Raw genomic sequence first — 26,932 nt, 5'->3', positions numbered from 1 at the left:
CGTCACATGATAAGCATAAGAATATTGACCCCCTCTGATCCCCAGTGTTTGGGTGTATGTGCATTTGTGTTGCGGTCAGGCATATGTGGACATGGAGTGTGCCCATGTACAGTGTTGGGTCTACGGTGTTTGGTAGTGAGTCTTTAGAGTTGTGTCTGTGCTGCTCTGTATGAGGCTACGGTCCTGGCTTCTGTGCGGCTGTCCCAGTAATGAGTCTCTCATCCCACACCCCGTGGGCTCACGTTTGTCTCCCAGTGAATGGGGTTGTGCTTCATCCTCTGTGGGCCGGTGGTGCTGGGGTGAACAGTTCCATGGTGGGAAATCATTCCGGCCAGTGGGCAATGCGCAGACCCCAGTGGGTAAATCTGTGGTCGATGCGTTCGCGGGTCGTTGCATTGCTGGTGTGGGTGGGCAGCCCATACCGCCAGTTTAGATCCCTTGGTGCGCCGCTTTCGTATTCTGGTTCTGTGGGTTGCGCCGGTCCAGGGTCCTTGCTGGTTCTCAGCACTAGGGTGAGGTAATTTTCGGCACTTTACTGCGGGTGCGCCTTTCGCTTTGGTTGCTTGTTTTTGGTGGCTCTCGGTCTTAGTGTGGCGCCAGGTCCATGCTGTCTGAGTGGGCAGTCCTGTGTGCCTGCTCGGCTTGGGGATCGAGTGCCATGGGGTTTGTACATTCCGCTCTGGGTAATCCAGAGGCAGGTACCGTGGTGCGTTTCCCGGCGGTGGCTCCTGCTCAGTGGACCATGTGAGGGCCTCTAGCTTCTCCCAGAAGGAGTTGAATATGCTGTTTAGTCGCATTTCTGTTACCCTCCAGGCTGTGCTTAGGGCTGCATCGTGGGAGCCATCCGCCATTTTGGGGGTTGCATGTTTGCTCTCCAGACAAGGTGAGCGTGTTGCTTGGGCATTGCTTGGTGTGGGGATCGTGCAGAGGTGGCCCGGGATGACCCCCGCCGGTCCAGAGGGGGGGGAACGTGGGCTCCGAGGTGAGTTATCGTCTGTGCCCGGCGGCGGGAAAGCGAACGTTTCTCCCGTGCCTGCCATGCTGGTAGGCCCCTCCAGGGTGATCGGTTCATACCGGAGCTGGTGTCGATTAGCGGATATCATAGTGTGTGCCCCGGTTTCTCCTTTCGCCAGGAGGCCTTTTGCCGTTAATTTGACCCTCGATTGCCTTGTTGTTGCGGAGGGCAGACAATACCTCGTCGATCAACCTGCTGTCTCTGAGTGAGAAACAGATCGGCCGAGGAGTTGGAATATCGCAAGGCGTGCTCATGAGTTCTATATGGAAAACTCGAACCGTGTCGAGTACCCATGTACCCATGAGGTAATTTTCAACCAAACTGGGAAAAAATGACGGAGTCTGCCCCCTACACAAACATGAGAAAAAAAACTTGAGGTGTATTTAAACTCACCGTATGGGCGTCTTGAGCTGGTCGGTCCACGGAAACCTCTCGATCGCCATGATCAATGTGTGATGGGAAGAAGGGGGACCGGGTCCGTGTCTCCTGTACATTGGAGCGGTGTTGGAAAAAGCCTCGTCCCGAGCCACGGGACTGAAAATAGTTGCGGCTGGCCATATGGCCCCTGAATCTGCCGGCTCTGGTATACCCGCCCCTGTAGGATTGGGTCTTATCAAGGGCAGTAAATGCCTCTACGAAGAATCCCAGATCTTTAATAAAGGAATCACCAAATAATTAACTCTGAGGGCGAGATTGGCCAATTTGGGCTCTATTTTAAAACAGGATGGATTTACGCTGTTCCATGGACAGGGAGGCATTGACACTCCTGGTGATGCAAATCGCTCTCTGGACCCAGCCACGGAGTTCCTCCGGGCCTTCCATATGGTTTTCGGCTCTGTCGTCCTCCGCCAAGTCAAACTATTTCGCAAGTGGACCAAACACATCAAGGTGTTTGTCTTGGCACGATCTAAGTGCCGAATCCAGCCCTTTGCGTGGGTTCCAACCCAATTTAGCCAGAAACTGGCTCATCTTAGGGTCTACTTCCGGTGTGTTAGGCACTACAGGCCTGGTACACTCTGCCCTTAGTTTGTTGCAGGTTGCCTTGCTGAGTCGGTGTCGTGTCCAGTTCTCAAGATGTCGGGCCACATGGTCTTCAGGGAGCCACTTAGCGGACCTCAGGTGGTGGAGCAATTCCGGGCCGAGTAAGGGGTTAATGAGGGCATACCCCACGTCCACGGGAGGAGCAGCCCCAAGATCGCCTCTGGACATTACCCCTCTGAGCGGAGGAAAAGAGGTCAAGACCAAACTAAATGGAATCCCTCTCAGACGCCTCACCAGCCTCAGCACTAGACCCGATTTCTGAGTCGTAGTCGCTCTCTTTTTGTGCTCTTGCACATTATCAACGCCGCGCCCGTTCTGACTGATGTAGAAAGGCTCTCTTGCATGGATGGGACATGCTTTTTGGGGCGACCGAAGGTACGTCAGTCATAGGGGTTCTGGAGGCAGAGGGGGAGATATGTTTGGCCTTGCGTAGTGCCTTCCTTGTTGCCACACCGGAATCATCCACTGCCGGACGCGCTCGGCATGCCGTGGAGTCAGTAAATGGAGCAGCTGGCGGACGTGCGAGCAGGGCCTGTGAGATGGTTTGAGACAGGGCTGATGACATGGACCCCATGGCCGCCATAATGGCCTCCATAACTGAACGTTGAAGACAGACAGGTCCACCAACGGGGGCAGTAAGCCCAAGGTAGCGGGGTTCTCTGCCGCGGGTCGTGGGGTATCCATCTCCCCAGTGGTAGGTGAACAGGTAGGCATGATACAATGACCGACACTAAAGAGTTAGAAATATATATTAACTGATACTCCAACAGCTGTAAAGTAATCAGCACAGTAAGGGTTAATCACCCAAACTAAAAAAAAACAGGGAAAAAGGTAAATAGACTTCTCACCAGTGCCCAAACCAGCAGTAACTACACTAGGCAGGCAAGGTAAAACGAAGGATGGGGAGGATAAAAAAAAAAAACTGAAGGAAAAGCACAGTCCCCAAAGCTTGCGAGACTCGCGGGAGGCAAAACCCCCGCGAACGCGGGCAAAAACTATTACCGAACTGGTGCATTAGGCTCATGAATGAAGCATCCTTGTGGGCCAAACGGACCCAGTAAGGCAAAACCTGCGAACGGGTAAAAGCAGCCAAACGTCCAGTCACAAGTGCGAATGCAAAATAGCGTCCGCGAACCGAACGCAGCCCCGAAACAAGCATGTCAGGCGTTCGTCCAAGCAAACTGCCAAACGCCAGCCCCACACTGGTCTAACGGATACAAACAGGGGAGCCAAAAAAAGAATGCCAAAATGGTCCACACCCCCAGAAACAGAGGGAAAACACAGGGGCACCAAAGGAAACAGAACCAAACCATACAAGGGCAGAACCAGACAGCAGGTACCAAAACAGAAACCTCAAGTAGAGATGAAAGATAAAGAGGAAAGTGAGAAGAGGATAGGGGTACAAAAAAAGAGCCTTCAGCTGGTCTGGGACCCAGAGTCTACTATAAACATAGTAAATACAGACTGAAATTACATGTTATATAACAGCAAATAATAACAAAATCACCAAATTTAACAAAAACCCACAAAACCCACAAAGAGAGAATTAGGTACTTATCTGACTGTGGAGCAGCAAAGAAAGAGGGAGATCTGAGGGCGGTACCTACTATTATAGAACCATAGAATGTGACGGCAGATAAGAACCATTCGGCCCATCTAGTCTGCCCAATTTTCTAAATACTTTCTTTAGTCCCTGGCCTTATCTTATAGCTAGGATAGCCTTATGCCTATCCCACACAAGCTTAAACTCCTTTACTGTGTTAACCTCTACCACTTCAGCTGGAAGGCTATTCTATGCATCCACTACCCACTCAGTAAAGTAATACTTCCTGATATTATTTTTAAACCTTTTCCCCTCTAATTTAAGACTATGTCCTCTTGTTGTGGTAGTTTTTCTTCTTTTAAATATAGTGTCCTTCTTTACTGTGTTGATTCCCTTTATGTCTCATCTTTCCTCCAAGCTATACATGTTAAGTTCCTTTAACCTTTCCTTGTAAGTTTTATCCTGCAATCCATGAACCAGTTTAGTAGCCCTTCTCTGAACTCTCTCTAAAGTATCAATATCCTTCTGTAGATACAGTCTCCAGTACTGCGTACAATACTTCAAGTGAGGACTCACCAGTGTTCTGTACAATGGCATGAGCACTTCCCTCTTTCTACTGCTAATACCTCTCCCTATACAACCAAGCATTCTGCTAGCATTTCCTGCTGCTCTATTACATTGTCTGCCCACCATTAAGTCATCAGAAATAATCACCCCTAAATCCCTTTCCTCAGATGTTGAGGTTAGGACTCTATCAAATATTCTGTAGTCTGCCCTTGGGTTTTTACGCCCAGATGCATTATCTTGCACTTATCCACATTAAATGTAATTTACCATTTTTCTAGTTTACCTAAATCATTTGCCATTTGGCTTATCCCTCCTGGAACATCAACCCTGTTACATATCTTAGTATCATCAGCAAAAAGACATACCTTACCATCAAGACCTTCTGCAATATCACTAATACAAATATTAAAGAGAATGGGTCCAAGTACAGATCCCTAAGGTACCCCACTGGTGAATATACTCCATTGACTACAACCCTCTGTTGCCTGTAACTCAGCCACTGCCTTACCCATTCAACAATATTGGAATCCAAACTTAAAGATTGCAGTTTATTGATAAGCCTTGTATATGCAACAGTGTCAAAAGCCTTACTGAAATCTAGTTAAGCAATGTCTACTGCACCAAAATTAATAGACTAAGTCACCTCTATACCGAAAATATCCCAGACGGGGGTTTGTCAGTGGGGGTGGTACCAATTCCACCCAGGGCTTAACCCTTTAGTAAAGATATAAATCAGGGAAACCTAATGTGAGAAACCCTGGTTTGGCATTTCATAAAAAGAAGTCATTGATTGAATGAAATGTGTTCAACAGTAACGTAACAGTTTACTGTTGAAGACATTTCATTCATTCAATTACTTCATTTTATGAAATACCAAACCAGGGATTCACACATGAGGTTTCCCTGATTTATAGGTCTACTGCACCACCCTGATCTATTATTTTAGTTACCCTATCAAATTATACTGGCCTATAGTTGCCCAACTCCTCCCTACTACCCTACTTGTGAATGGGCACAACATTTACTAACTTCAAATCTTCTGGGACTACTCCTGTTAACGATGATTGGTTAAATAAATCTGTTAATGGTCTTGCTAGTACACCACTAAGCTCTTTTAATAACTTTGGGTGTATTCCATCAGGTCCCATCAACGTATTTGTCTTTACTTTTGAGAGTTGAAATAGAACCTTTGTAAACTCACATGTAACAAATTACCAATTTTTCCTTTTTCCTAACGGAGGCCCCTTTCCTTCATTTCCATTTGTAAATACTGAACGAAAATATTCATTGAGGCAGTCAGCTAGACCTTTATCCTCTTCTACATACCTTCCTTGTCATGTTTTTAATCTAACAAATCCTTGTTTTACTTTCCTTTTCTCATTTATGTATCTAAATAATGTTTTTTTTTATTACTGACTGTGCTATTTTCTCTTTTGTGTGTGACTTGGAAGCTCTTACAACTTGCTTAGCCTCTTTCTGCCTAATCTTATAGATCTGTCTATCTTCCTCACGTTTTTTTTTTATAATTACTAAATGCTAACTTTTTTTTTTTTTTACGATTTTGGCCACATCTGTGGAGTATCACAGAGGTTTCTTAATTGTTTTGCTTTTACTGACAAGCCTAATGCAATTTTCTGTTGCTTTCAGCAGTGCGACTTTTAAATAATCCCATTTCTCTTGTACTCCATTTATATTGCTCTAGTCTAATAATTACTCCTTTACACATATTCTAGTTTTAGAAAAGTCTGTTTTTCTAAAGTCTAAAACTTTTGTTTTTGTGTGGTGTGACTCAGTCATTCTTCTTATATTAAACCACACTGACTAATGATCACTGGATCCTAAACTTTCACCTACAGTAATATCTGATACCAAATCTCCATTTGTTAACACTAAATCTAGTATGGCTTCTTTACAAGTTGTCTTCTCAACTGTAACAGTCACCTGGGGACTTATGTAACAGTTTACCAGGAGTTGGAGCCCAGTTGCAGGAGATGGCACAGAAAGGAGGCAAAAACCAGAAGCACAGTACAAATTAAGGGGAAATCCAAAGGCAGGGTCGGACGAGAAGCAGAAGTCTGGCAGTGGAGTAACAAAGTCAGTAAAGCAGGTAGAGGTCAGAGTCCAGGAAATCAGTCAGTAGTGAAGCAAAGATCCGGCAGGAAACACCAAACAGGCAAAATGACCAGATGCTAGGTTTCAGGCAGGGCTTGCTTTTACAGCCTGCTAATTAGATGCAGCTGACCCTAACTGAAAAAAAGGTTGCAGGTGGATCAGTACTGCTCAATCCAGGCAAGGGGTCAGGAGGCAGAACAATGCAGACAAATATAGAAGCCCCTGGTTGGACAGCACGGCAGAGAACCTGACTGGGATGCTGGAGCTGTGAGTTCAAACCCAGCTTTAGATCTTGCCTGCGGACCACGGTTCCATTGGAGGCAATTACACAGTCTGGGGACAGATCCTCTGCATTGGAGCAGGAAACTTTAGGGGAGACAGAAGCTGAGGATTGGAAGGTAGCCACAGGAGCAGGGTTAGCCAGGGCTGTGATGGTGCCATTGGTCTGGTTAGGTGGTCTTTTCAATCCAGTAGCATGCAGAGTTGAACAATAAAGGGGCCATGGAGGACATGCTGGATGGTGATACAGAACCCCCACATGGCTATGTTTAGGGCGAGGAGGACGCATCAGGCAATAGCTGATGTAGTGGCCTTCCTTGCCACAATAGAAGCAAAGGCTCTCCTTCTGGCCTTTTCAGTTACTGTGAGCATGGTATTTAGTGCTCCAATCTGCATGGGTTCCTCTATGTCCATGGTGGGGATAGGGGTATAGGTCTCACCAGCAGGTTGGGAGCGTTGATCGGGCAGAGGGTTCGTTTCAAATCGCTCCTGCTTTAGTTCTCTGAACTGTAGATCCAGCTGAGTGGCTAGCACCATTCATTTTTCCAGGGAGGTTGGAACTCCCACTCGTGCCAGTTCATCGTTAAGGGTTTCACTTAATCCAAGGCGGAATTTGTCCACTAGGGCGGTTTCATTGAGTCCAGTGTCTGATGACAAGGAACTCTGTGATGTAATTTTCCACATGACTGTTTCCTTGTTTAAGGGAATGGAGAGAAGTCCTGGCTGTGAGGCACGGAAGGGGTCCTCATACAAGGAGGTCAAGGCTGTAGCAAAGGACTCCCAGGTGTCGAGTACAGGGATTTTGGCATACAGCTGTTGATGCCCAGATAACTGGGTGATGACAGTTCTTACTTTAACAAAATCTGTGGCATAGGTACGGGGTTTAAGTACAAACATGATTTCACAGTCTGTGTTAAAGGAGCGTAAGGAAGCCCTGCGACCAGTGAATCTCTCAGGCAATGCAATATCAGGTTCAGGAGAATGGTTTGTGTTCTGCTTTAAATCAGCATAGCCACGCTGCAATTCACTTACGGTTTCAGACAGGAGGGTCACTTGCTGTGTCAGGGTACTCAGGACATTCACCATCTCCGCGGGCTCCATGGTAGTTGATCTGGTCATTATGTAACAGTCACCTGGGGACTTATGCAACAGTTTACCAGGAGTTGGAGCCCAGTTGCAGGAGATGGCACAGGAAGGAGGCAAAAACCAGAAGCGCAGTACAGATTTAGGGGAAATCCAACGGCAGGGTCAGACGAGAAGCAGAAGTCAGGGCTGGCAGCGGAGTAACAAAGTCGGTAAAGCAGGCAGAGGTCAGGAAATCAGTCAGCAGTGAAGCAAATATCCGGCAGAAAACACCAAACCGGCAAAATGACTAGATGCTAGGTTTCAGGCATGGCTGACTTTGACAGCCTGCTAATTAGATGCAGCTGACCCTAATTGGAAAAGGGCTACAGGTGGATCAGTGCTGTTCAATCCAGGCAAGGGGGTCAGGAGGCAGAACAATGCAGACAGATACTGAAGCCCCCTGGTGGACAGCATTGCAGAGAACCCGACTGGGATGCTGGAGCTGTGAGCTCAAACCCAGGTATCTAAAAGGGGTGGCCACGCCTTGCTGTCTGCAGGGCTCTGGGTGTACCGTGACATCAACAATTTGTTTTAGAGACAATCTCAGCAGGAAGTTTAGAATATGTGTGCTCCTGGCACAAGCAGCTATTTTGGTTTTCCAGTTCACATCAGGAAGAATAAAGTCACCCATATTGATAACTTCCCTATTTATTGTCATTTTAGCTATTTCCTCAACTAGTAGATTATCTCTTCTATTTGTCCTGGGGGCCTAAAAATAACACCTACACGAGTTACTGTGTGATTACCAAATTCTAACATAACCCAAACGGACTCTATGTTCACCTCACTAACTTTTATTAGGCTAGATTCTATGCTATCCTTCACATACAGGGCCACCCCTCCCCCTTTCTTGCCTTCCCTGTCTTTTCTATATATATATATATATATATATATATATATATATATATAGAGTACCCTGGTATTGCTATGTCCCAGTCATTTTTCTCATTATACCATGTCTCAGTAACAGCGACTAAATCTACATTATCAGTTGCCATTATTGCCACAAGTTCATGGATCTTATTCCCTAAACTGCGAGTATTTGTAGACATGACTCTAAGCTTATCATTTTTTAACACTCTGTCCTTGTTTTGGTGGGCAACTGGATTGATGTTTTATCACCATTTTGCCCCCCCCTGTCCCCCTCCTAGTTTAAATACATCCTCGCAAAACCTCTGAACTGCTCACTGAGAACATTTGTTCCTTTTACTGGGACTTGGCTGGGAGTGGCCTATGTTACTATGTATGCATTATTTTTCATTCTGTTTTGTGTTATTTGCTGCTATTGGTGGACAGTAAAGAAAGGGATATGCAATGTGAGCCTCCGTGTCTTCTCATACATGTAGCCTTTTCATGTAAACTCAAAATCAAGAAGAAGTTGGAGATAGTGCAAGCAATGGGCAGGTAAGGTCATCATTAGATATTTTAAACTGGATATTTCTTTTTTGACTGACTTGAGCTTTGTAGAGTATGGCTAAAGATCATTGCCTTATCCCAGAGCTCCGAGCTTTAGGAGATGGCATTGGACTATGAAGAAGCTTTAAGTGCTTTGTGTGGCTTATAAATAAATGTCAAGTAATGCAAGGATTATTAGTCAGAGAACCTATTTTTTTATCCCATTGTGCCCAGAAAGTGTGTGTGGATTACAAATCATAGCTACATGTTTCAAATCACTGATCTACACTATGCAGTCATATTCTTCATTGCTTTGTTCACCATTGAATCTGCTGTGCCCAGTAAGGGTACCATGGCACAAAGGAGTCGCATTGTCCCCAAAAAGTACCATTAGCCAAGAGGGCCAGGTGTGACCTAGCAACCATGCCTCACAATGCATAGCAACAGGATAGCAAGGCTGACACAATTGTGCACAATGTTGCTGCAATTTGATAGACTAATTCCCACCACTGATTTGGCATGCGGAGCCACCATGGAAATTTTACTTGACATCATAAACTAACAGGGTTATTCATTAAAGGGACCCTATAGGCACCCAGACCACTTCATCTCATTGAAGTGGTCTGGGTGCAGTGTCCCTGTCCCACTTACTTTTACAATGTAAATCATTGCAGTTTTAGAGAAATTGTAATGATTACCTTGCAGGACTAAGACTGCCTCTAGTGGCATTAACACACCCGGTCGGATGACGTCGGAGGAGGTGGACATCGGCGCTGGAATTGAGTGACTACAGCAGGGCTCGAGTCCTGCAGGAACGCGTGGGAACGGCGTTCCTGCACGCCGTTCCCGTTTATGGTCCTGCAGGCACTCAGGGGGCGTCAAAAAATGCCGCCCCCAAATGCCCCTGTGTTCCCCCTGTCATGGGAGGCCCAAGAGGTGGCCTAATGGCCACCTGAAGGATCCCCCCGGCCGGCTCTTGTCTCGCTGTCAGACGCGGCGAGGGAGCTGTGTCCTCTCTGCTCCCTCTCGCCGCACCGTTTGCTGATGCTGGGAGCCGGAATATGACGTCATTTCCGGCTCCCGGCATCAGCAGACAGCCCACGCGGCGAGAGGGAGCAGAGAGGACACAGCTCCCTCGCCGCGTCTGACAGCGAGAAAAGAGCCGGCCGCACTAAAGCCCCACTGGACCCCAGGGACAGGTCCACGCCAGCTCTCCAGGTAGGGAGGCTGGGTGGACATTTTTAAATTTAAAAAAAAATATACAAATAATTTTTGTGTATGTGAGTGTGTGTGTGTGTCTGTGAGTGTATGTGTCTGTGAGTGTATGTGTGTGTGTCTGTGTATGTGTCTGGGAGTGTGTCTGTGTGTATGTGTGTATGTCTGTGAGTGTGTGTGTGTATGTGTCTGTGAGTGTATGTGTGTGTGTCTGGGAGTGTGTGTGTGTATGTGTGTGTGTGTCTGGGGGTGTTTGTATGTGTCTGTGTATGTGTCTGGGAGTGTGTATGTGTCTTGGAGTGTGTCTGTGAGTGTGTCTGTGAGTGTATGTGTGTATGTCTGTGTATGTGTCTGTGAGTGTATGTGTGTGTCTGTGAGTGTGTGTGTGTGTCTGGGTGTGTGTCTGTGAGTGGATGTGTGTGAGTGTGTGTGTATGTGTCTGAGTGTATGTGTGTGTGTCTGTGTGTGTCTGGGAGTGTGTGTGTGTGTGTGTGTATGTATCTGGGAGTGTGTGTGTATGTGTCTGGGAGTGTGTGTGTGTGTGTCTGGGAGTGTGTGTGTGTGTCTGGGAGTGTGTGTGTGTCTGGGAGTGTATGTGTATGTTAGTGTATGTATGTGTGTGTGTGTCTGTGAGTATGTGTGTGTGTCTGTGAGTGTGTGTGTCTGTGAGTGTGTGTCTGTGAGTGTATGTGTGCACCTGAGTGTGTGTGTACGTGTTTATATATGCATGCAAGTTTTGTTTTTTTCTGGTGGTGGGGTGAGGGTGGAACTCGAGTGAGTTCCCACACTTTATTCCCCAGGACTTGACCCCTGGACTACAGGTTTATTTTAAACCTTTACATGCTGGGAGTAGGGGACCACAAGGAAGGGGTGGACCAGAGGGCACTATAGGGTCAGGAATCCAGCTTTGTATTCCATTTGAAATCTAAATGTTTGCAAATGAATTCTAAACCACAAAGTGGGGTTAAATTAAAAAAAAAAAAACACCACTGCAGATCTTGACTAATTCTCCAATCCTTGGCTATTTCGCTGTGGTTTTGACATTCAGAATGTATTTTAATTAATTAAAATTGTGAGTTTAGTGAATAACCCTGTAAATCCCCTACACTGTTCACATTACATACTGAAACCAAAGCATGGAAAATGCAAACCCCCTGCTTGCTTTTTTTTTTTGCTAGATACTTTATATATAATGTGCTGCCTGCCTCAGACATGCTGCCTGCCTCAGACATGCTGCCTGCCTCAGACATGCTGCCTGCCTCAGACATGCTGCCTGCCTCAGACATGCTGCCTGCCTCTGTTTACCATCCACAGGTCTGTCTCCAAGTCCGTGGCGTCACGGGGAGGGGGCGTGGCCAACCGACTCCAGTGAGGTCACTGCTCTTGCCGGAAGTGATGTCCCGAGTACCGGAAGTAGGAGGCGGGCTCCGATGAGGGAGCAGCCGGAGCTCGGGGAGCGGAGCTGGGAGAGGCCGAGGCTCGGGCCGGGGCCTGCGGAGCCACCGGGGACATGCGAGGGGCAGCGGCGGAGGAGGAGGCGGCGGCGTCCTACCGGGTGCTGAGCCGGCTGCTGGGCTGCGGAGCGGAGGCGGCCGGGGAGGAGGCGGCCAGGCCCCGGCTCATGGTGTTCCGGAATATGCTACGAGGAGAGGAGGAGGATGCCGAGGCCGCGCCGGATCCGGGGGCTGTAGTAGAAGCCGTGCCCGCGGAGGGTGCGCCCCAGGCCGGGGAGCTGTGCACTCGGCACCGCAAGTGTCCGCAGCCCGGGGAAGGCCTGGAACTGCAGCTCGGGGCTCTGGGCCTGCGGGGGGCCGGCTGTCCGTGCGAGGAGACCAGCGATGCCCTGCTGGTGCTGGAGGCACCCGAAGCGCGGAGACTGGAGGAGGAGGAGGAGGGGGAGACCGGGGAAGGACAGGCCGGGGCGGCGGCCAGGAGAGCCCCGGGGAGGAAGGGCTCTCTGCGGATCAGGCTGTCCAGGATCTTCCGAACCAAGAGCTGTGCTGGAGCCGGGGGAGCTGCGGACAGGAGAGGGACTGGGGACCTGGGGGGGTCCGGGGGAAGCCTGACTGACATGTCCCGGGACAAGGAGCTGGAGCTGGGCAGGTGAGACCCTCAGGAGGAAAAAACAAACCAAAACTGGGAAACTAATATGTCCATGGCTTGGATCTGTCTATACAGTGACACCCTGAAATGTTCCACAAGCACTGAATAAATAGAATAAAATACCCTGACATGGCCTTTAAACTACACATGTCATGCAGCAATTACAATCAGTTAATCTGGTGTGGGGGACATTTGTCAAGGGAATATCAAAATTAAAAAATAACTCAAGCTCATTTATTTATTTATTTTCTTCTAATTTACTTATTCTGTCCTAGGATTGGTAATTCCCTTGTCAAGTCTTCCCTGCAGTGAAGTATACTGTACTTAGTGTGGTTTGTAGAAAATACAGTTTATATAAGCTTTCTAAGCACCATAACCACTAAAGAGATGTAGTGGCTATTGTGCCCCGATTAGAAAGAGACGCTCCACTGTCTGAATGCAAAAATAATAGAAATCCTTGTTTGTTTAATAGATATACCCTATGTGAAAACTTAAATGCATCTTTTTTTTTTTTATGGGGAGAATATCTAAAATCCGCTTGCAAAAAAAGTTCTCTTGTCTACACCATTTGAAACCCTCCTCTCCTAATCCAGCGCATACTTCATGTGGCTGTCCAATCCCAGACTTCCCAATGCAGCTCAATGAGAAGTCTTTGCAAGGCAGGTGCTCTGGGCAATTGTTGCCTCTTGAGATTAGCTCCCCTGAGCAAACGAAACCAGGAAGTAACTGCACCCATAGTCCGCTAGAAAACTAGGTTGGTGTAATTAGGTTTATAAAAGTGTCAATTCCTATTGAAATCTGAAAAAAAAAAAAAATAGGACACACTTTTCATACATAAAGCTTTTCAGCAAGCTAAAGTGCTTTAGGAGTCTGGAGTATCTTTTTAAGAGTCAAACCATTTTTTTTTTTTTGACAGTTACGTGGGTCCAAGCATCAGTCCTTCTTTACAAATTTTATTGAAGCAGAAGTTCCTCCTTAACCCCTTAAGGACACATGACAAGTGTAACATGTCATGATTCCCTTTTATTCCAGAAGTTTGGTCCTTAAGGGGTTAACCAATGTTCCAGTATTGGATAAATACGGATTCATCAATTCTCTGAAAAGTGGCTGGACTGCAGGTACCAGCTAACTGTCAAAAAGTTTGAAAATGGTTTAAATCTTAAAGGCTTACTCCAACCCTTATAACTGTTTTGTTTTTTTACCTCATTATACCATATTGGGCATACCTACGTAGGTTCCCCCCTCCCAAATAAATATATATATATATATTTTTTTTTTTTCCTTCTTATTTTCCTGTAATAGAGTGCCAGGCGAAGATCTCTGAGCTGATCTCCATCTAACGTCACGGCAACCCTAGCTCTGTCCAGTCACAGGTTTCTCTGTTACTGGATCGTTTTGCCAATCAGAGCGCAAGTGCGCATTCTGAATCAGCAAAGTGAGGGAGTGGGAAAGCACAAAACAACAAAGATTGCTGTAATAGAGGGACTCAACAAAGGGGTGAGAAAAGCTCAACCTTGAAGGCTCTGCTTGCAGGAGAGAATCTCCTTATCTCTGTCGCCAGTGTGCTGACATGTCACGTGTGATGTAAAACACTTTAAACCAAAAATGGGTGCTTACTGGTTGGAACAGACACATCATATTTGTTAGGTTTTAAGAATCTGCCCACAACTAATTGATTACTATATCCGCAATGACTTCCTATGTGAATACCCACTGACCATGAAGAAGAGCCCTGGAGTCAAAAGAAGGACTAAATGGGCAACAGATAATGGGCATAACCCAGAGCAATAGATAATAGAAAAATCCCAAAAGTCAAGGTATTTGGGAGGGAGAGCAAGGGTCCATCTTCCAAATAGCACTAGACTGAGGGTGTGCCCATATAAGAGGATGATAACTCCCCTGGTGTAAAAAGCAAAAAAATAAATCTTTAATTGAAAAGTAAACAGAGTAATCGTAAAGAGAATGTATGTATAAAATACACTGAGTTGGAATCTAAAAGGTGGGGTCTAGCTTATTAGACTTCAGTGTCTTCTTTATAAACCTTTACACTTCTCATGGTTTCAAATATAAATGATCTAGAAAAGTGTGAACTTTATTTACAACTATATACTTACCTAGGTACAGATACTGTATCATTCCAGTCTTATTACTCATAATGTACTTACCCCCCCGTGACGTGGCGTTACACGATTGGCCATGATGTCACGGGAGAGGCGGGCACTATTCCCTTCAAAAATCTCGGCGGTTACGGGATCTCCTTACCGCTCTTGACAAAGGCGCCACATAGCGCCGAAACGCGCGTCGAGTAGGATGCAAAGCATAGCCTGATACTTTATATACTAATTGAACAAGACGCTTGGCTTTCGCTTTTGGCTTAGACTTGAGTAGGACGCAAAGCTTAGCCTGATACTTTATATACTATTTGAACAAGACGCTGGGCTTTGGCTTTAGCTTAGACCTTGGTTTATTTTAATTACACTATGAGTTGTTTAATTCGTGGGTGTCTGGCTCGGCCGTCTGAGAGACGTCTTTCACTATTTGGGAGGCACGGGTAATCTCTTTTTGGACCCATCTACTAGTTTAGCTATCTCTATTACAGCAGCTGTTTATTCACTCTCTTTTGCCTCTTCTAACCTACTGCCTAATATTACTGTAACTTTGTATCCCTATTTAGACTAGTATCATTGGGATACCAATATTTTGTAAGCAACTGGACTAAAGAGCAGCACATTTATTTACTGTTGCAACTTTGTCTGTAATTCTCTTTCCATAAGCCCTTATGATTTGGGCTTTGGAGCCGATTACTACCTAGGGTATCTGATACATTTGGGTATCTATATACAAGGGGGATTATTGATACTATGATTTAATCTAGACATACTCTTTCACCCTATGTATTACACTATGATCCCAACTATTCTCACCAGTGGAACCAATACTTTTTTCAGCACTTGAGAATTATCCACTAAGTAGGATAAGGTCTGACTCAGACTCCAGGGAAGGACACTATGTCAATTGGGTACTCCTCCCAGAATAGCAGTTCTGAACCTTCTATGCAGGCACTCCTTTACTATATGCTTGACTGAGAAGCTAACCTTTAAGTGGATGTACGGTCCCATTACTTTACAGTATTTTCCACAGTGATATCTATACTGTATTTACCCTGCTGTCTTCCATATTAGACACTGAAGTCTAATAAGCTAGACCCCACCTTTTAGATTCCAACTCGGTGTATTTTATACATTCTCTTTACGATTATTCTGTTTACGTTTCAATTAAAGATTTATTTTTTTGCTTTTTAGCAAAAGTTATTATCCTCTTATATGGGCACACCCTCAGTCTAGTGCTATTTGGAAGATGGACCCTTGCTCTCCCTCCCAAATACCTTGACTTTTGGGATTTTTCTATTATGATTTACAATAGCTTATTGTGATGGTGTTGGTGCTATGAGTCATTGAGTTCGGTCATTCTATTTTGATGTTTGTTTACTTTAATAAAAAAATGGTTAAACCCCTTAAGGACAGAGCTTCGGAAGCTTGTCTTTCACTTCATGACAACGGCATTTTTTGCATTTTTTGCTGTTTGCATTTGACTAATTTATTGCACCGATGCATATTATATACCGTTTTTTAAAGGACAGAAAGGGCTTTAATTTGATGTAACATATATATATATATATATATATATGCTTATTTTTTTTTTTTTTTACAGTTTTTTGCAATAATAATGTGTGCACAATTAGTGCAGGTTAAGGAAAGTAATTAAAAATAAATTAATTTAGTTGTTCTGATTTACAGAATATATAATGTGTCTGGGATTTTAAGTTATTTTGGTAGTTACAGGTCACAAAGCACAAGGAGTAAAATAAACTTTTTATGTGGAGCGATTTTAGAATTTGGTATGTTTGTCTTGTAAGCTTAATAGCCATAAAAGAAAACAAAATTGCCACACAAAAGTATATATTTATATAAAGTAGACACCACAGGCTATTTACCTAAGGTTGTTTTGACACTTTCTATGTAGCCATTTCACCGCCAACCTCTGCTAAATATTGGAGTAAAATTGTGTTTTTTTGGGTTTTCGCACACAAACTTATAACAAAAAACTTCTCATGTGTATTTTGTAAAGTTGGTGTGTGCTATTCCTGTACAAAGTTTTATTATGTGTTCAGTTACTTCTGCTGAGTACAACGGTACCCCCATTGTATGTCTTTGGCACTATTTCGTGAAGCTACTGTGCCATATAGGAGACCTGTCCTTTTCAGTATTCACAGTAGAATTTTGAGAGATGGATTTAATGAGCCTATGCTTCCATTTGGGGTATTATAACAGTTTGACTGTTCAAAACCCCCCCACAAAGGCCTACCATTTGTAAAAGTAGACACTCCAGGGTATATCATAAGGTGCATATTGTGCCTTAACATGCCCCCATTTTTTTACCATTACATGCCAAAGTATGTGGTAAAAAATAATTTTGTGCATTTTTTACATACGGATTGCATTTTTGCTGGGCATTGTGTATATTTCATATGTGCCACTAAGTTCAAACCCCCCAAATTATGCTCAGCTAAATCTTCTGAGTAAAAGGACACCCCCATTGTATGTCTATGGCACTATTTTGTGAAGCTACAGTGCCATATAGGAGACAAAGCCATATCAGTTTTTACAGAACTTTGAATTTTGACGCTGGGCCTATGTGCAATTTCCAAGCATCTTCGCAGGTTTTAAATTCAAACTACCCCACAAAGGCCTACCAAGGTAGACACCCCAGGGTATTTCAAAAGGCATATTTTGAACCTTAGCGTGGGATAATTTTTCCGCTAGCTTGTACCAGGTGTAGTGGTAATGAGCGTTATTAAATGTATTTTTTAACTTTTCAAAACTTTTTTTACTTTTTAAAACTATTTTTTAATCTTTTGTTTTGCCTATTAATTTTTTTAGTTTCCTAAACTTTCGTAAAACTTTTTTTTACAGATTTAACATTTTTCTAAGCTTTTTTTTACCGTTAACCCCTAACTAGCAGTAAGCAGCACTAACAGTAAATTCTCAATTTTCCAATAACTCCCACCCACCCCAGCTAGCAAAATATTTAATTATACAATATTTCAATTAGTTAATTAAATAAATTTAACCCCTGAGGGTTTAAAAATAAATAAAAGTTAATCGTCAGGGGTTAAAAAAAATTAGATCACAGTATAATACTGTGATCTGTATTTTGATCACTGTAGGCCGTGATCGACTGGCAGGGAAGGGGTTAATTTTTATTTGGACTGGGTAAAGGGTTTATTTTTTTAAATTTTTTACTTAAACATTATTAAAACTTTTTTAACTTAATTTTTTAACTTTTTAAAGCTTATTTTAAAACTTTTTTTAACGTTAACCCCTGGTTAGTCTAACACTAAATCCCCCAATTCCCCACTAACTTCCACCCTCCCCAGCTAGCTAAATTTATCATTTTAAAATATTTAAATTAATTAATAAAATAAATTTAACCCCTGAGGGTTAAAAAAAAAAGAATTAACCCTCATGGGTTAAAAAAAAAAAATCAGATCATAGTAATATGTAATCCCTGCCAATTGATCACTGTAGTCAGTGATCAATTGGCAGGGAAGGGGTTAATTTTTTTATTGAAATGGGTAAAGGGGGGTGGGATTTTAATTTTACTTTTTTTTATTTTTTTACACACCAGGGGGCAGGATCAGCACTGATCCGTCTCCCTGCACTTCACACTGAACCCAGAAGTGCAGGGAGGCGGAGGTGAGTATACAGAGCACATGTGCCCGCTCTGACATGCTGTCAGAGCGGGCACATGTGCTGGGGCAGCACTATCGGGTGCTCCCGGTCTGCCTCTAATACAAAGGCAGACCGGAGCACCATTAACCCCACGATCACCGCGATTGCTGCGATCTGGGGTTAATTTTACTGCGTGACTCGTCATTAAGGCAATCCCCTGAGTGACGGACCTCATCCGTCACTCGTCCTTAAGGGGTTAAAGTAGCTTAAAGCGACAATGTTATGCCAAAGTTACCATTCTCAAATTGTTCCCCCTCCTCTTCCTCTCTCAGAATATGTTCTTCTCTTTTTGTCTGATCTAGTTTTCTTTAAAACACAAGACAAAGTAGGGATTACTTTGTGTTATGTATTTTTCCTACGCTTGACTTTTTTTGTCCAAAGGAGGAACTTAAGTCAACTCCATTTCCTGTGTCTGAGAAACTACTCACTCTTTTCATTGACACAGGAAATGGAAGCTCCTCCTTTGGTCAAAGAAAGTCAAGCGTTGGAAAAATACACATGACAAAGTAATCCCTACTGTCTTGTGTATTTTTTATTTTTTTTTATCTTTACTTTTGTTATTCAGGTAGGTACAACAGTGCCTGTCTCACCACAACAGCATCAGCAGGCTTGATCGTTATAAACAGAGTAAAACAGTGCTATGGCACTGTTTGTTTAAAATAGTAGAAATTCAAGGTATACGCTTAATGTAGCGTGTGTATTAAAGGGCATGAGGGGCTTCGCCAGGGCCACCATGCATTTGCAGGTGAGTGTCTAGTATGGGGGGGGGGGGGAGGGTCATTCTATCCGCTTTATGCTGTAGAACGGGAACCTATGTGGGTTGTAGTGCATGTGTCTGCGAGTTATTCTTCATGTTGGTGAGGCCTGGGGCAAAAGTGTTGGTCTACATGATATTGCTGCTCCTTAACCCCAGAGCCGGGAGAGGAGGAGGAGAGGTTCCTCTTTGGTGTATTTGCGAGCCATTTCAGCTATGGCTCCGCTGTGGTTCTTTGTTGTGTATGTCATAGGGGTGATCAACCTTGTCGGGGCGCAATGCTGTCAGTGGTACAGTTCCGACATGTGAATTAACATTCAGCGGAACGGAAAATGAGCAAAGAATATATGACTATGCAATGCAATAATAAATTGGTAGCATCTAAAGGAGTAGTGAGTTCTTAGTGTCCGGCACTAACGTGCCAACATTTGGCTTGGGAAGCACTGTTGCGCCTCTTCATTCTGTTGCTTTGTGCCTTGGTGGGGTGAAAGGTGTGATGGCGACATCCCAGCGATGTGTTGGGTGAATGCTCAGGGAGTGCATGAACTGGGCCGCTTCCGCTGGTGAGGTCAGTAGGTGGGGGTGTCAGTCTCATTCTGCGATGAGTGCTCTCGGGTAGCCCCATTTATAATGTAATGTCTGCTACTCTCAGCTGAGTTGTTACTTCCTTCAGAGATGTGAGCCACTGCAGTGTCTGGCGGCTCAGGTCTTGGTAGAAGTTTAGGGAGTGCTCTTCAAATGTAAGTGGGGTTTGTCCCCTGGTTGCGCTGAGGAAGCCCTCCTTGTCTGATTGGGATTTAAAACTAACGATAACATCTCTTGCGGTGTCAGTTTTGTTGCGTGGGCGCCCTGGTATTCACAATAGGCCGTCTATAGTCAGGTCTTTGGCCTGCTTGGTTGGTAGTATGGCCGAATACAGTCTTTGAAAGAATTGCAACAGTTCGTCCGTGGTCACTGTGTCTGGGATCCCCCTCACCTTTTTGTTTTGCTGGCGTGCCATGTCCTCCAGCTGTTCCACTCGTGCATTTAGCTGTGTGCACGTGGTTAAAAGCTCCCGTGTCTGCTTGGCTATAGCGTCCTGTTGGGCCCTAAGGCCCTGTACTACTTCTTCTTTGATCCTTATTCCGACTGTCAGTGTCCCCAGCTCGTTTTTCAGCACGGTAAGTTCTGCTGTGAAGAAGGCCTTAAGATCAGGCGCCATGCCCGACAGACCCGCCTTAGTAGCCAGTGGGGGTACTGATTGCCGAGGAGGTGATTCTCCTTTGGGGTGTCGGAGTCGGCACATCACTCAGGTAGTCATCCTCTGAGGCCGTTAGTGAATCCAACCCCAGATCTGGTAGGACGTCAGTCATCTTGGGGCTACAGGCCTTGGACAGTAGTTGGCCGATGCCGCGGGTATGTCCCGTGCTTGGCCCTCGGGATTTCCTTGAGTGCTTCCCCATGCTGTACCTGGTCTCTCAGTGATCGTTTGTGCTGAAGATGGCCAGTTCGTGAGGCTTTTTCTAGTTGATTTTCTCAGAACTCAGGCGCCATGCGTCTTGTCAGCTCAACATTTTTAAAGAAAATAAAGAAAAGAACAGATTCCGAGAGAGGAAGTGATAGGAGAAAGGTAAGTACGGTATAGCAGTGCCGCTTTAACAAATAATGCTACTATCTTCAGCCTGAAGACATCTCAACAAATTTACTTAACCTTTTATGACAATGATAGTATAATACTACCTGAAAAACATGCATCAAATGATTGCAGAGGGTCCATCCTGTCTCATTGATTGCAGAGTGCCAGGTAAAGCATTGTTTTGTCATATCCATCCAGAAAGGTTTGACAAAAGCACCAATCCCATTACACTGAGCTTTGTGGGAAGTATGGTTCTCTTACTGTTCCTTACCTGAAACTTAGTTAACTCAGCCCTTCATCCTTCCGAGGCTGATAAAATGAGTACCATCAATTGGGTAATAATATCTATTACTGTTCAGCTGGCGACTTGGCTAATTCCGAGAGCGTGCGCTGAAAAAGCACGTTGAGTCCCACTGGGAGAATAGCGCTATATAAATACTAGGTATTATATAGAAGTGTCTTTTCAATGACGTATGTCACATGTTGATTCTGCATGAGTTATTTTGCCAGCACAATGTACAGATGGGATTTAATGTTACCGTGAAATGGCCTGTGTCTATTTATTTTTTTATTTTTTTTCCAATCTTTCTTTTATTAAAGGCATATAAGATGGGGTACAGTAGAGAAATTGGGGGAAATGTACGATTGTTTTACAGTATAGGGTTAATACATCGATCAGCAAGATTAAGTTACAGTTCCAGAATTGCGATGCCTTATTTTTTTAAATTTTGTTGTTAAACTTTAGTCTGAAAATACACGTTATGAATCATAAGATCTGGTTGGCAACATGCTAAAGTATTATAGTCAGACATGCGGCAACATATGGGTAGACAGTAAGCTGCTCACCAGTTAAAGAAACACTTTGCTCCATGAGATGCATATAGTTGATTAACTGTGCGTTTTTAGGTATAATTATCGCTTAGCAAGTATGAAGTATGAAAAGATGAAAATAATAAAATGGTCAAGCTATTTACGCTCGTTATAAACTGAAGTTTGAGACAATAGAGGTGTGAACGCATTAGCCTTATGAGTATGCATATTACTATTTATCATATATAAGCTCACTTTTGCTTATAGTGAGATATGCAAGTCTCGTGTTGAGCTTATTAGGAAAAATGTGTAAAATACGCTAGGTGTACGCATGGTAGAGACTGAAGCTTAAAACCTATTAGTAGTATTAGCAGCGTGGATAGTGGAGGCATGGGACTCAACTGTGTAAAATGGGCATTGCATGGCTTATGTGTCTGGCATTGATCCTTAGGGATAGCCTACCAAAGGAAATTAAACATGCTAGCATTTAAATCAACAAGGTTGGTGCTTAATAAGCAAGATAGTGTCCGCAGGGGTTACATGGTCGCGTTGATAAGGCAGCAGGTTAGCCCCCAGTGTGCTACCAAAAGTCATCCGACTCCCATAGTCGGCACGCCAAAGCTGACTGCCATAGAGGCATCGGCGGTGCTTAGAGGTAGTGTCCACAGGTCGGTATTGCTTCTCCCGGCTGGGGTCTGTATACGATTTCCTCTGGCAAAAGGGGGACTTGTCGTGTGATGGTGTTCTCGCCGTTCCGTTCGGGTGGTCCCGCTGCGGCTCGATTTCCCGGCTCTCTGGCTCCGGGCCTCCCAGACACGGTGGTTGGCTCAGGGGCCCGCGTGTTCTCCCTGTCCCGGGTGTTCCCACGGGGGTATGGACGGCATGGGGTAAACCCCTGATGGGCTCCCAGCCCAGAAGGTTTTCGGGTAGTCAGGACGGGAGATGTTGGTTTGGCACTCTGTTTTGGTCGTGGCTCGACGGCCCTCTTGGCAGCGCCCTGTTTGTTCCTTGCATGGCTCTCGCTCTTCTGTGGTGAGGCTGTCTGGTTCAGCTTGGCCTCCAGCTTTCGCCAGAAATTTTCAAAGATTGCTTCTATAGTTTGCCTGGTCCCATGTTGTGGGTCTGAAGGCTCGGGGGAACACGTGGCGTACGCCATGTTGGGTGTAGCTTTGTGTTGCATACGTCCCAGTGCATTCCCCCTCTGCTCCCTCTCTGGTCTCGATTTGTTTCTCAGGTGTGGACCGTGTTCACCCCCGACGGTCATGGGGGGGGATAGCGGGGTTCCTGCTTGCGTTGTCAGCTTCTCGTGGCACCGGACCGGGGGATCGGCCACCTCTCCTGCTCTACGGTCGCCAAGCCTCATGGCGCAAGTCGGTCTGCCAGCCGGCCTCAGAGTGCTCGCAGGCTGCAGGGTCGGTTTAGTCTCCTTTCGTGGTCGGATGAGACTATTTGGGTTGCCATATGTGAAGCTTTATGGGTTGAATAGTCGTTTTTAGCTCTATTTTCTGAGGAGCTCTGCAGTGGCACGTCTATCCTCCATGCTGGTCCTGCCTGTGTCTATTTTAACATACGTTTTACACATCCTCCTTGGTGCTTTTCATTAGAAAGAATGCAGGAAAGGAAATGATTTCCAAAAATACCATACTTATACTATCACCCTAAATAACATTGTCTGTTAAAATAAGCTTTTTAATTATTCATAGCCTTAATTGTTCCATGATTTTATTTTTTGTGGCAATTTGCATGAGGTTCATAATAAACAGTGAATAATTAATTATATTTTATGGATGGAAAGTGCTTCAGACAAAGGGAGGTAATGGAGACCAAGCAGATATGCATAGACAGAAAAAAATAAATATGTGAATCTTCTAGGATTTTAACAAATGCCAGTAATTTGGTTGATTTTCAGTCATTTTTTCAGCCTAATTGATCACTTATTGCTGGGCTAATTAAATAATACTAACATCCCAGATTTTCAATTTAATTCAATGTATTGCCTTTGAGTTTTCAGAATTCAACAGCAAATGGGAGTTGCTTGGCTTTTTTTTTTTTTTTTTTTTTTTTTTTTAGTATATTTTATCCGGCATCAAGGAACATTTTACTTTGCTTTCTTAACTTCTGAAGCTATGTTGAACCCGGGTGGCATTCAGTAGCTCTGCCAAATCATCTATTAATATCTTGTGACACTGCTCATGTGAAGAGATGTTGGAATGTTGCTGATTACCTACTGTTACCAAGTTGGCAACTATAGCAAAACTTGCAGGACAGCAGGTGTTCGCAGTACCACCTCACCCACCTTACAGTGGAGGAGTATGGTGTGCTGTTGTTTTAGTTTGGTTTTGTATCTCTCACGACAAGATCAGGGCTATCCCTTTACTCACTGGAAGCTGTTTGTGACACTTTGAGGGACATTATTTAGGCTGTGCGTACGTGCACTTGATAAAGGCTAAGTTGGAGAAAAGTGGTGTGTAGTTACTAGCTGCTGCAGGATGGATATATTGGTGGTGCCTGGTTAGTTGGCATCATGGGCCTGATATGGGTGCTATATGATTGGTATGTCTTTTCTTACGGAAAGAAGGTGACAGAACAGAGACCTGTGTGGTTACTTACATTTATTTATACATTACGCAATAATGTACCCCTGCACTGTAAGGGCTTAACCCCTTAAGGACCAAACTTCTGGAATAAAATGGAATCATGACGTGTCAGACATGTCATGTGTCCTTAAGGGGTTAAGGACCAAACTTCTGGAATAAAAGGGAATCATGACATGTCACACATGTCATGTGTCCTTAAGGGGTTATAAAACAAATAATAAAAAAAAAAACATTGTGTATTCACACTACTCCAGCGCCGAAGTCCCTCTGCGGTCTGCCTCTTCGACATCACACAACATGCTTTCCTATGACAATTTTACTGATGTTGAATGTCCTCATTCTGAGGACGTACAGCGTCAGGCGCCTAGCAAGTAGAAAGTTTCACAGAGCCACTAGAGGCCTTCTTAACCCTGCAGTGTAATTATTGCAGTTTATCAGAAACTGCAATAATTCACATTGCCGGGTTAAAGGGACCGGGACATTGCACCCAGACCACTATAAAGAGATGATGTGGTCTGGGTGCCTATAGTGTTTATTTAACAGATCCATTAACACGGATGTGAAACTCTTCACTAAGATCATTGCTACCAGATTACAACGGTATGTACCACGCTTGATACACCCGGACCAAACGGGTTTCGTTCCGGGACGGGAAGCCAGAGATTGCACGCTCCGGGCGTTCTCTGTTCAGGCATTAGCCCTTAGAGAAAAATCAGGCCTACTAATGCTCTCCACAGATGCCGAAAAGGCTTTTGACCGGGTAAACTGGAGCTTCATGATGGCGACGCTACGAAAAGTGGGACTAGGAAGAGGGATGATGGCTTGGATAGAGGCGCTATATACGGACCCCTGCGCTAAAGTACGGGTGAATGGCGCTCTTACGGACGCCTTCACCATCCACAACGGCACGCGTCAGGGTTGCCCATTATCACCACTCTTGTTTGCCATCTCGCTGGAACCGTTCTTGGATAGGGTGAGACATACCCCGGAGATCAGGGGGTTTCGGCATGGGACTCAGGAACATAAGGTAGCTGCATACGCAGACGACATGCTCTTCTTCGTGAGCGACCCGACTAATTCCCTGCCGGCATTGATGCGAGAATTCGATACGTATGGCCGGTTATCGGGACTGAAACTCAATCTAACTAAATGCGAAATATTAGATGTCTCGACCCCGATGGACGTAGGAGAGCAAATTCAACGTGAATACCCCTTTCATTGGTGTCGGGACCAGATGCGATACCTGGGAATCTGGATACCCAGGAACCCGAAAGAAATTTATGCCACGAATTACATCCCCCTTTTGCGCACAATCCTAAACGATCTCAAAAGCTGGAACTACGACCACATCTCCTGGCAGGGACGTATATCGGTAATAAAGATGAACGTCCTCCCGCGGCTCCTTTACTACTTTCACACCATCCCCTGGCACATCCCGACGGGATTTTTTGCATCTCTTAAGTCAGCGGTGATACAATACGTCTGGAAGGGAGAAAGGGCTCGGCTCAGCTTTGACAAGTTATGCCTACCCAAAAATTGGGGAGGCCTGGCTTTGCCAGATATCCGCAAATACTATCATGCCACGGTACTACAGCGGATTAGGGATTGGCATGTGGCACCTGACACCAAACTGTGGGTGGCGCTGAATAGAGAGGGTAGTAACAAAGCCCTCCACAGACTCACGTGGCATACTTCGGTGGACGCAACGTCAATGCTAGGTGCTGAATCACCCGTCGCTCAAACATTGAAGACATGGTCCCACCTGAGACGTAACCAACACATCTCCCCGCAGCCGAGCCCCCTGATACCGATCACCTTCAATTCTGATATAGGAGGAGGACTTCCCCGTTCTTCCTGGCCAGTTGTAGGAAATGAAGACTTTGTCCCGATATCCGAAGTCCTCAGTAACGCGGGTATACAGAACCTTCGAGACTGGAGTGGAATACCACATCCAACACTCATGCATAGATTTCATTATGCGCAACTACGACATTTTTACTATAACCTTCCCAACAGGGTAGCAATACATAGGGAACTAACGTGGTTTGAAAATTTCTGCACGACTGACTCGGATGCCGATGGCAGAGTCTCAGTCATATATCAACGGCTAATAACGGGAGAACGCTCCAGGAACACGGCGTTCAAAAGAAGATGGGAAGAGCTGACGGATAGGACGTTCACTGACACACAATGGGAACAGATATTGATTCTGCAGCACAAGAGCTCCATCAGCACCAATTACCAGGAGGTCAACTTCAAGCTGCTTTCCCACTGGTACAAGACCCCCTCCTTGCTACATAGAATATTCCCGGGATCCTCAGACGCATGTTGGAGATGCGAATCCCACACAGGCACAATAAGACACATTTGGTGGGACTGCGCACGGATTAAGCCGTTTTGGGAGGATATACAACGAGAGATGAAGACCATACTGGGAGACTTGCCTGACCTCACCATAGAAATGGCCCTACTCCATCACACCGAGGGCTCAATTGCCCAATACAAGAGGTCGATAGTTCGACACCTACTAAATGCGGCTAAAGCATCCATTCCCGCTAAATGGAAGCAAACACAACCACCGACTGTGACGGACTGGCTTCAGAGAGTAGAAGACATCCACACGGCTGAGGCGCGATATGCAGAATTGCTAGGAAGGAGTACCAAACATGTAGAGGCCTGGACCCCGTGGTATGTATACCTCTCACGACCAGGAGCAGGGAGACCATGAAACACACCGCTTCATACGGTCTTGGAGAGACCAAGCGTGCGCTGATGTCTGGTGCCATATCTAAACCCAACCCCTCCCCCCCTCCCCCCCCCCTCTTCTTCTCCTTCCAACAATATACGAGGTCTCTTACTCATCCCCACGCGACCCATTTCTGGGACTCAGTGGTGGCGGCTCGGACTGCCCCAGGGGGGCCGGACCGGGGGTACCTGACTGTGAGGATGCGTGAACTATAGGAGAACTT

The 26,932-nt window shown here is 45.2% G+C and overlaps 1 protein-coding gene across 2 annotated transcripts in view; it reads left to right on the top strand.

Moving 5' to 3' along the window:
- Nucleotides 1–11,706: 11,706 nt before the first annotated feature.
- SOCS7 (suppressor of cytokine signaling 7) overlaps nt 11,707–26,932 on the top strand; it is a 57,842-nt gene continuing 42,616 nt past the window's right edge. For both annotated transcript variants that reach the window (XM_063458831.1, XM_063458830.1), the window contains exon 1: nt 11,707–12,395. In XM_063458831.1, coding sequence (XP_063314901.1) covers nt 11,803–12,395 — 593 coding nt within the window. In that variant the 5' untranslated portion in view covers nt 11,707–11,802. The remainder of the gene's footprint in view (nt 12,396–26,932) is intronic.

This window comes from Pelobates fuscus, chromosome 6 (genome assembly GCF_036172605.1).
Source record: "Pelobates fuscus isolate aPelFus1 chromosome 6, aPelFus1.pri, whole genome shotgun sequence".
NCBI lineage: Eukaryota > Metazoa > Chordata > Amphibia > Anura > Pelobatidae > Pelobates > Pelobates fuscus.
Note: the sequence above shows the minus strand (reverse complement) of the source record. Positions and strands in the feature narration are given on the sequence as shown.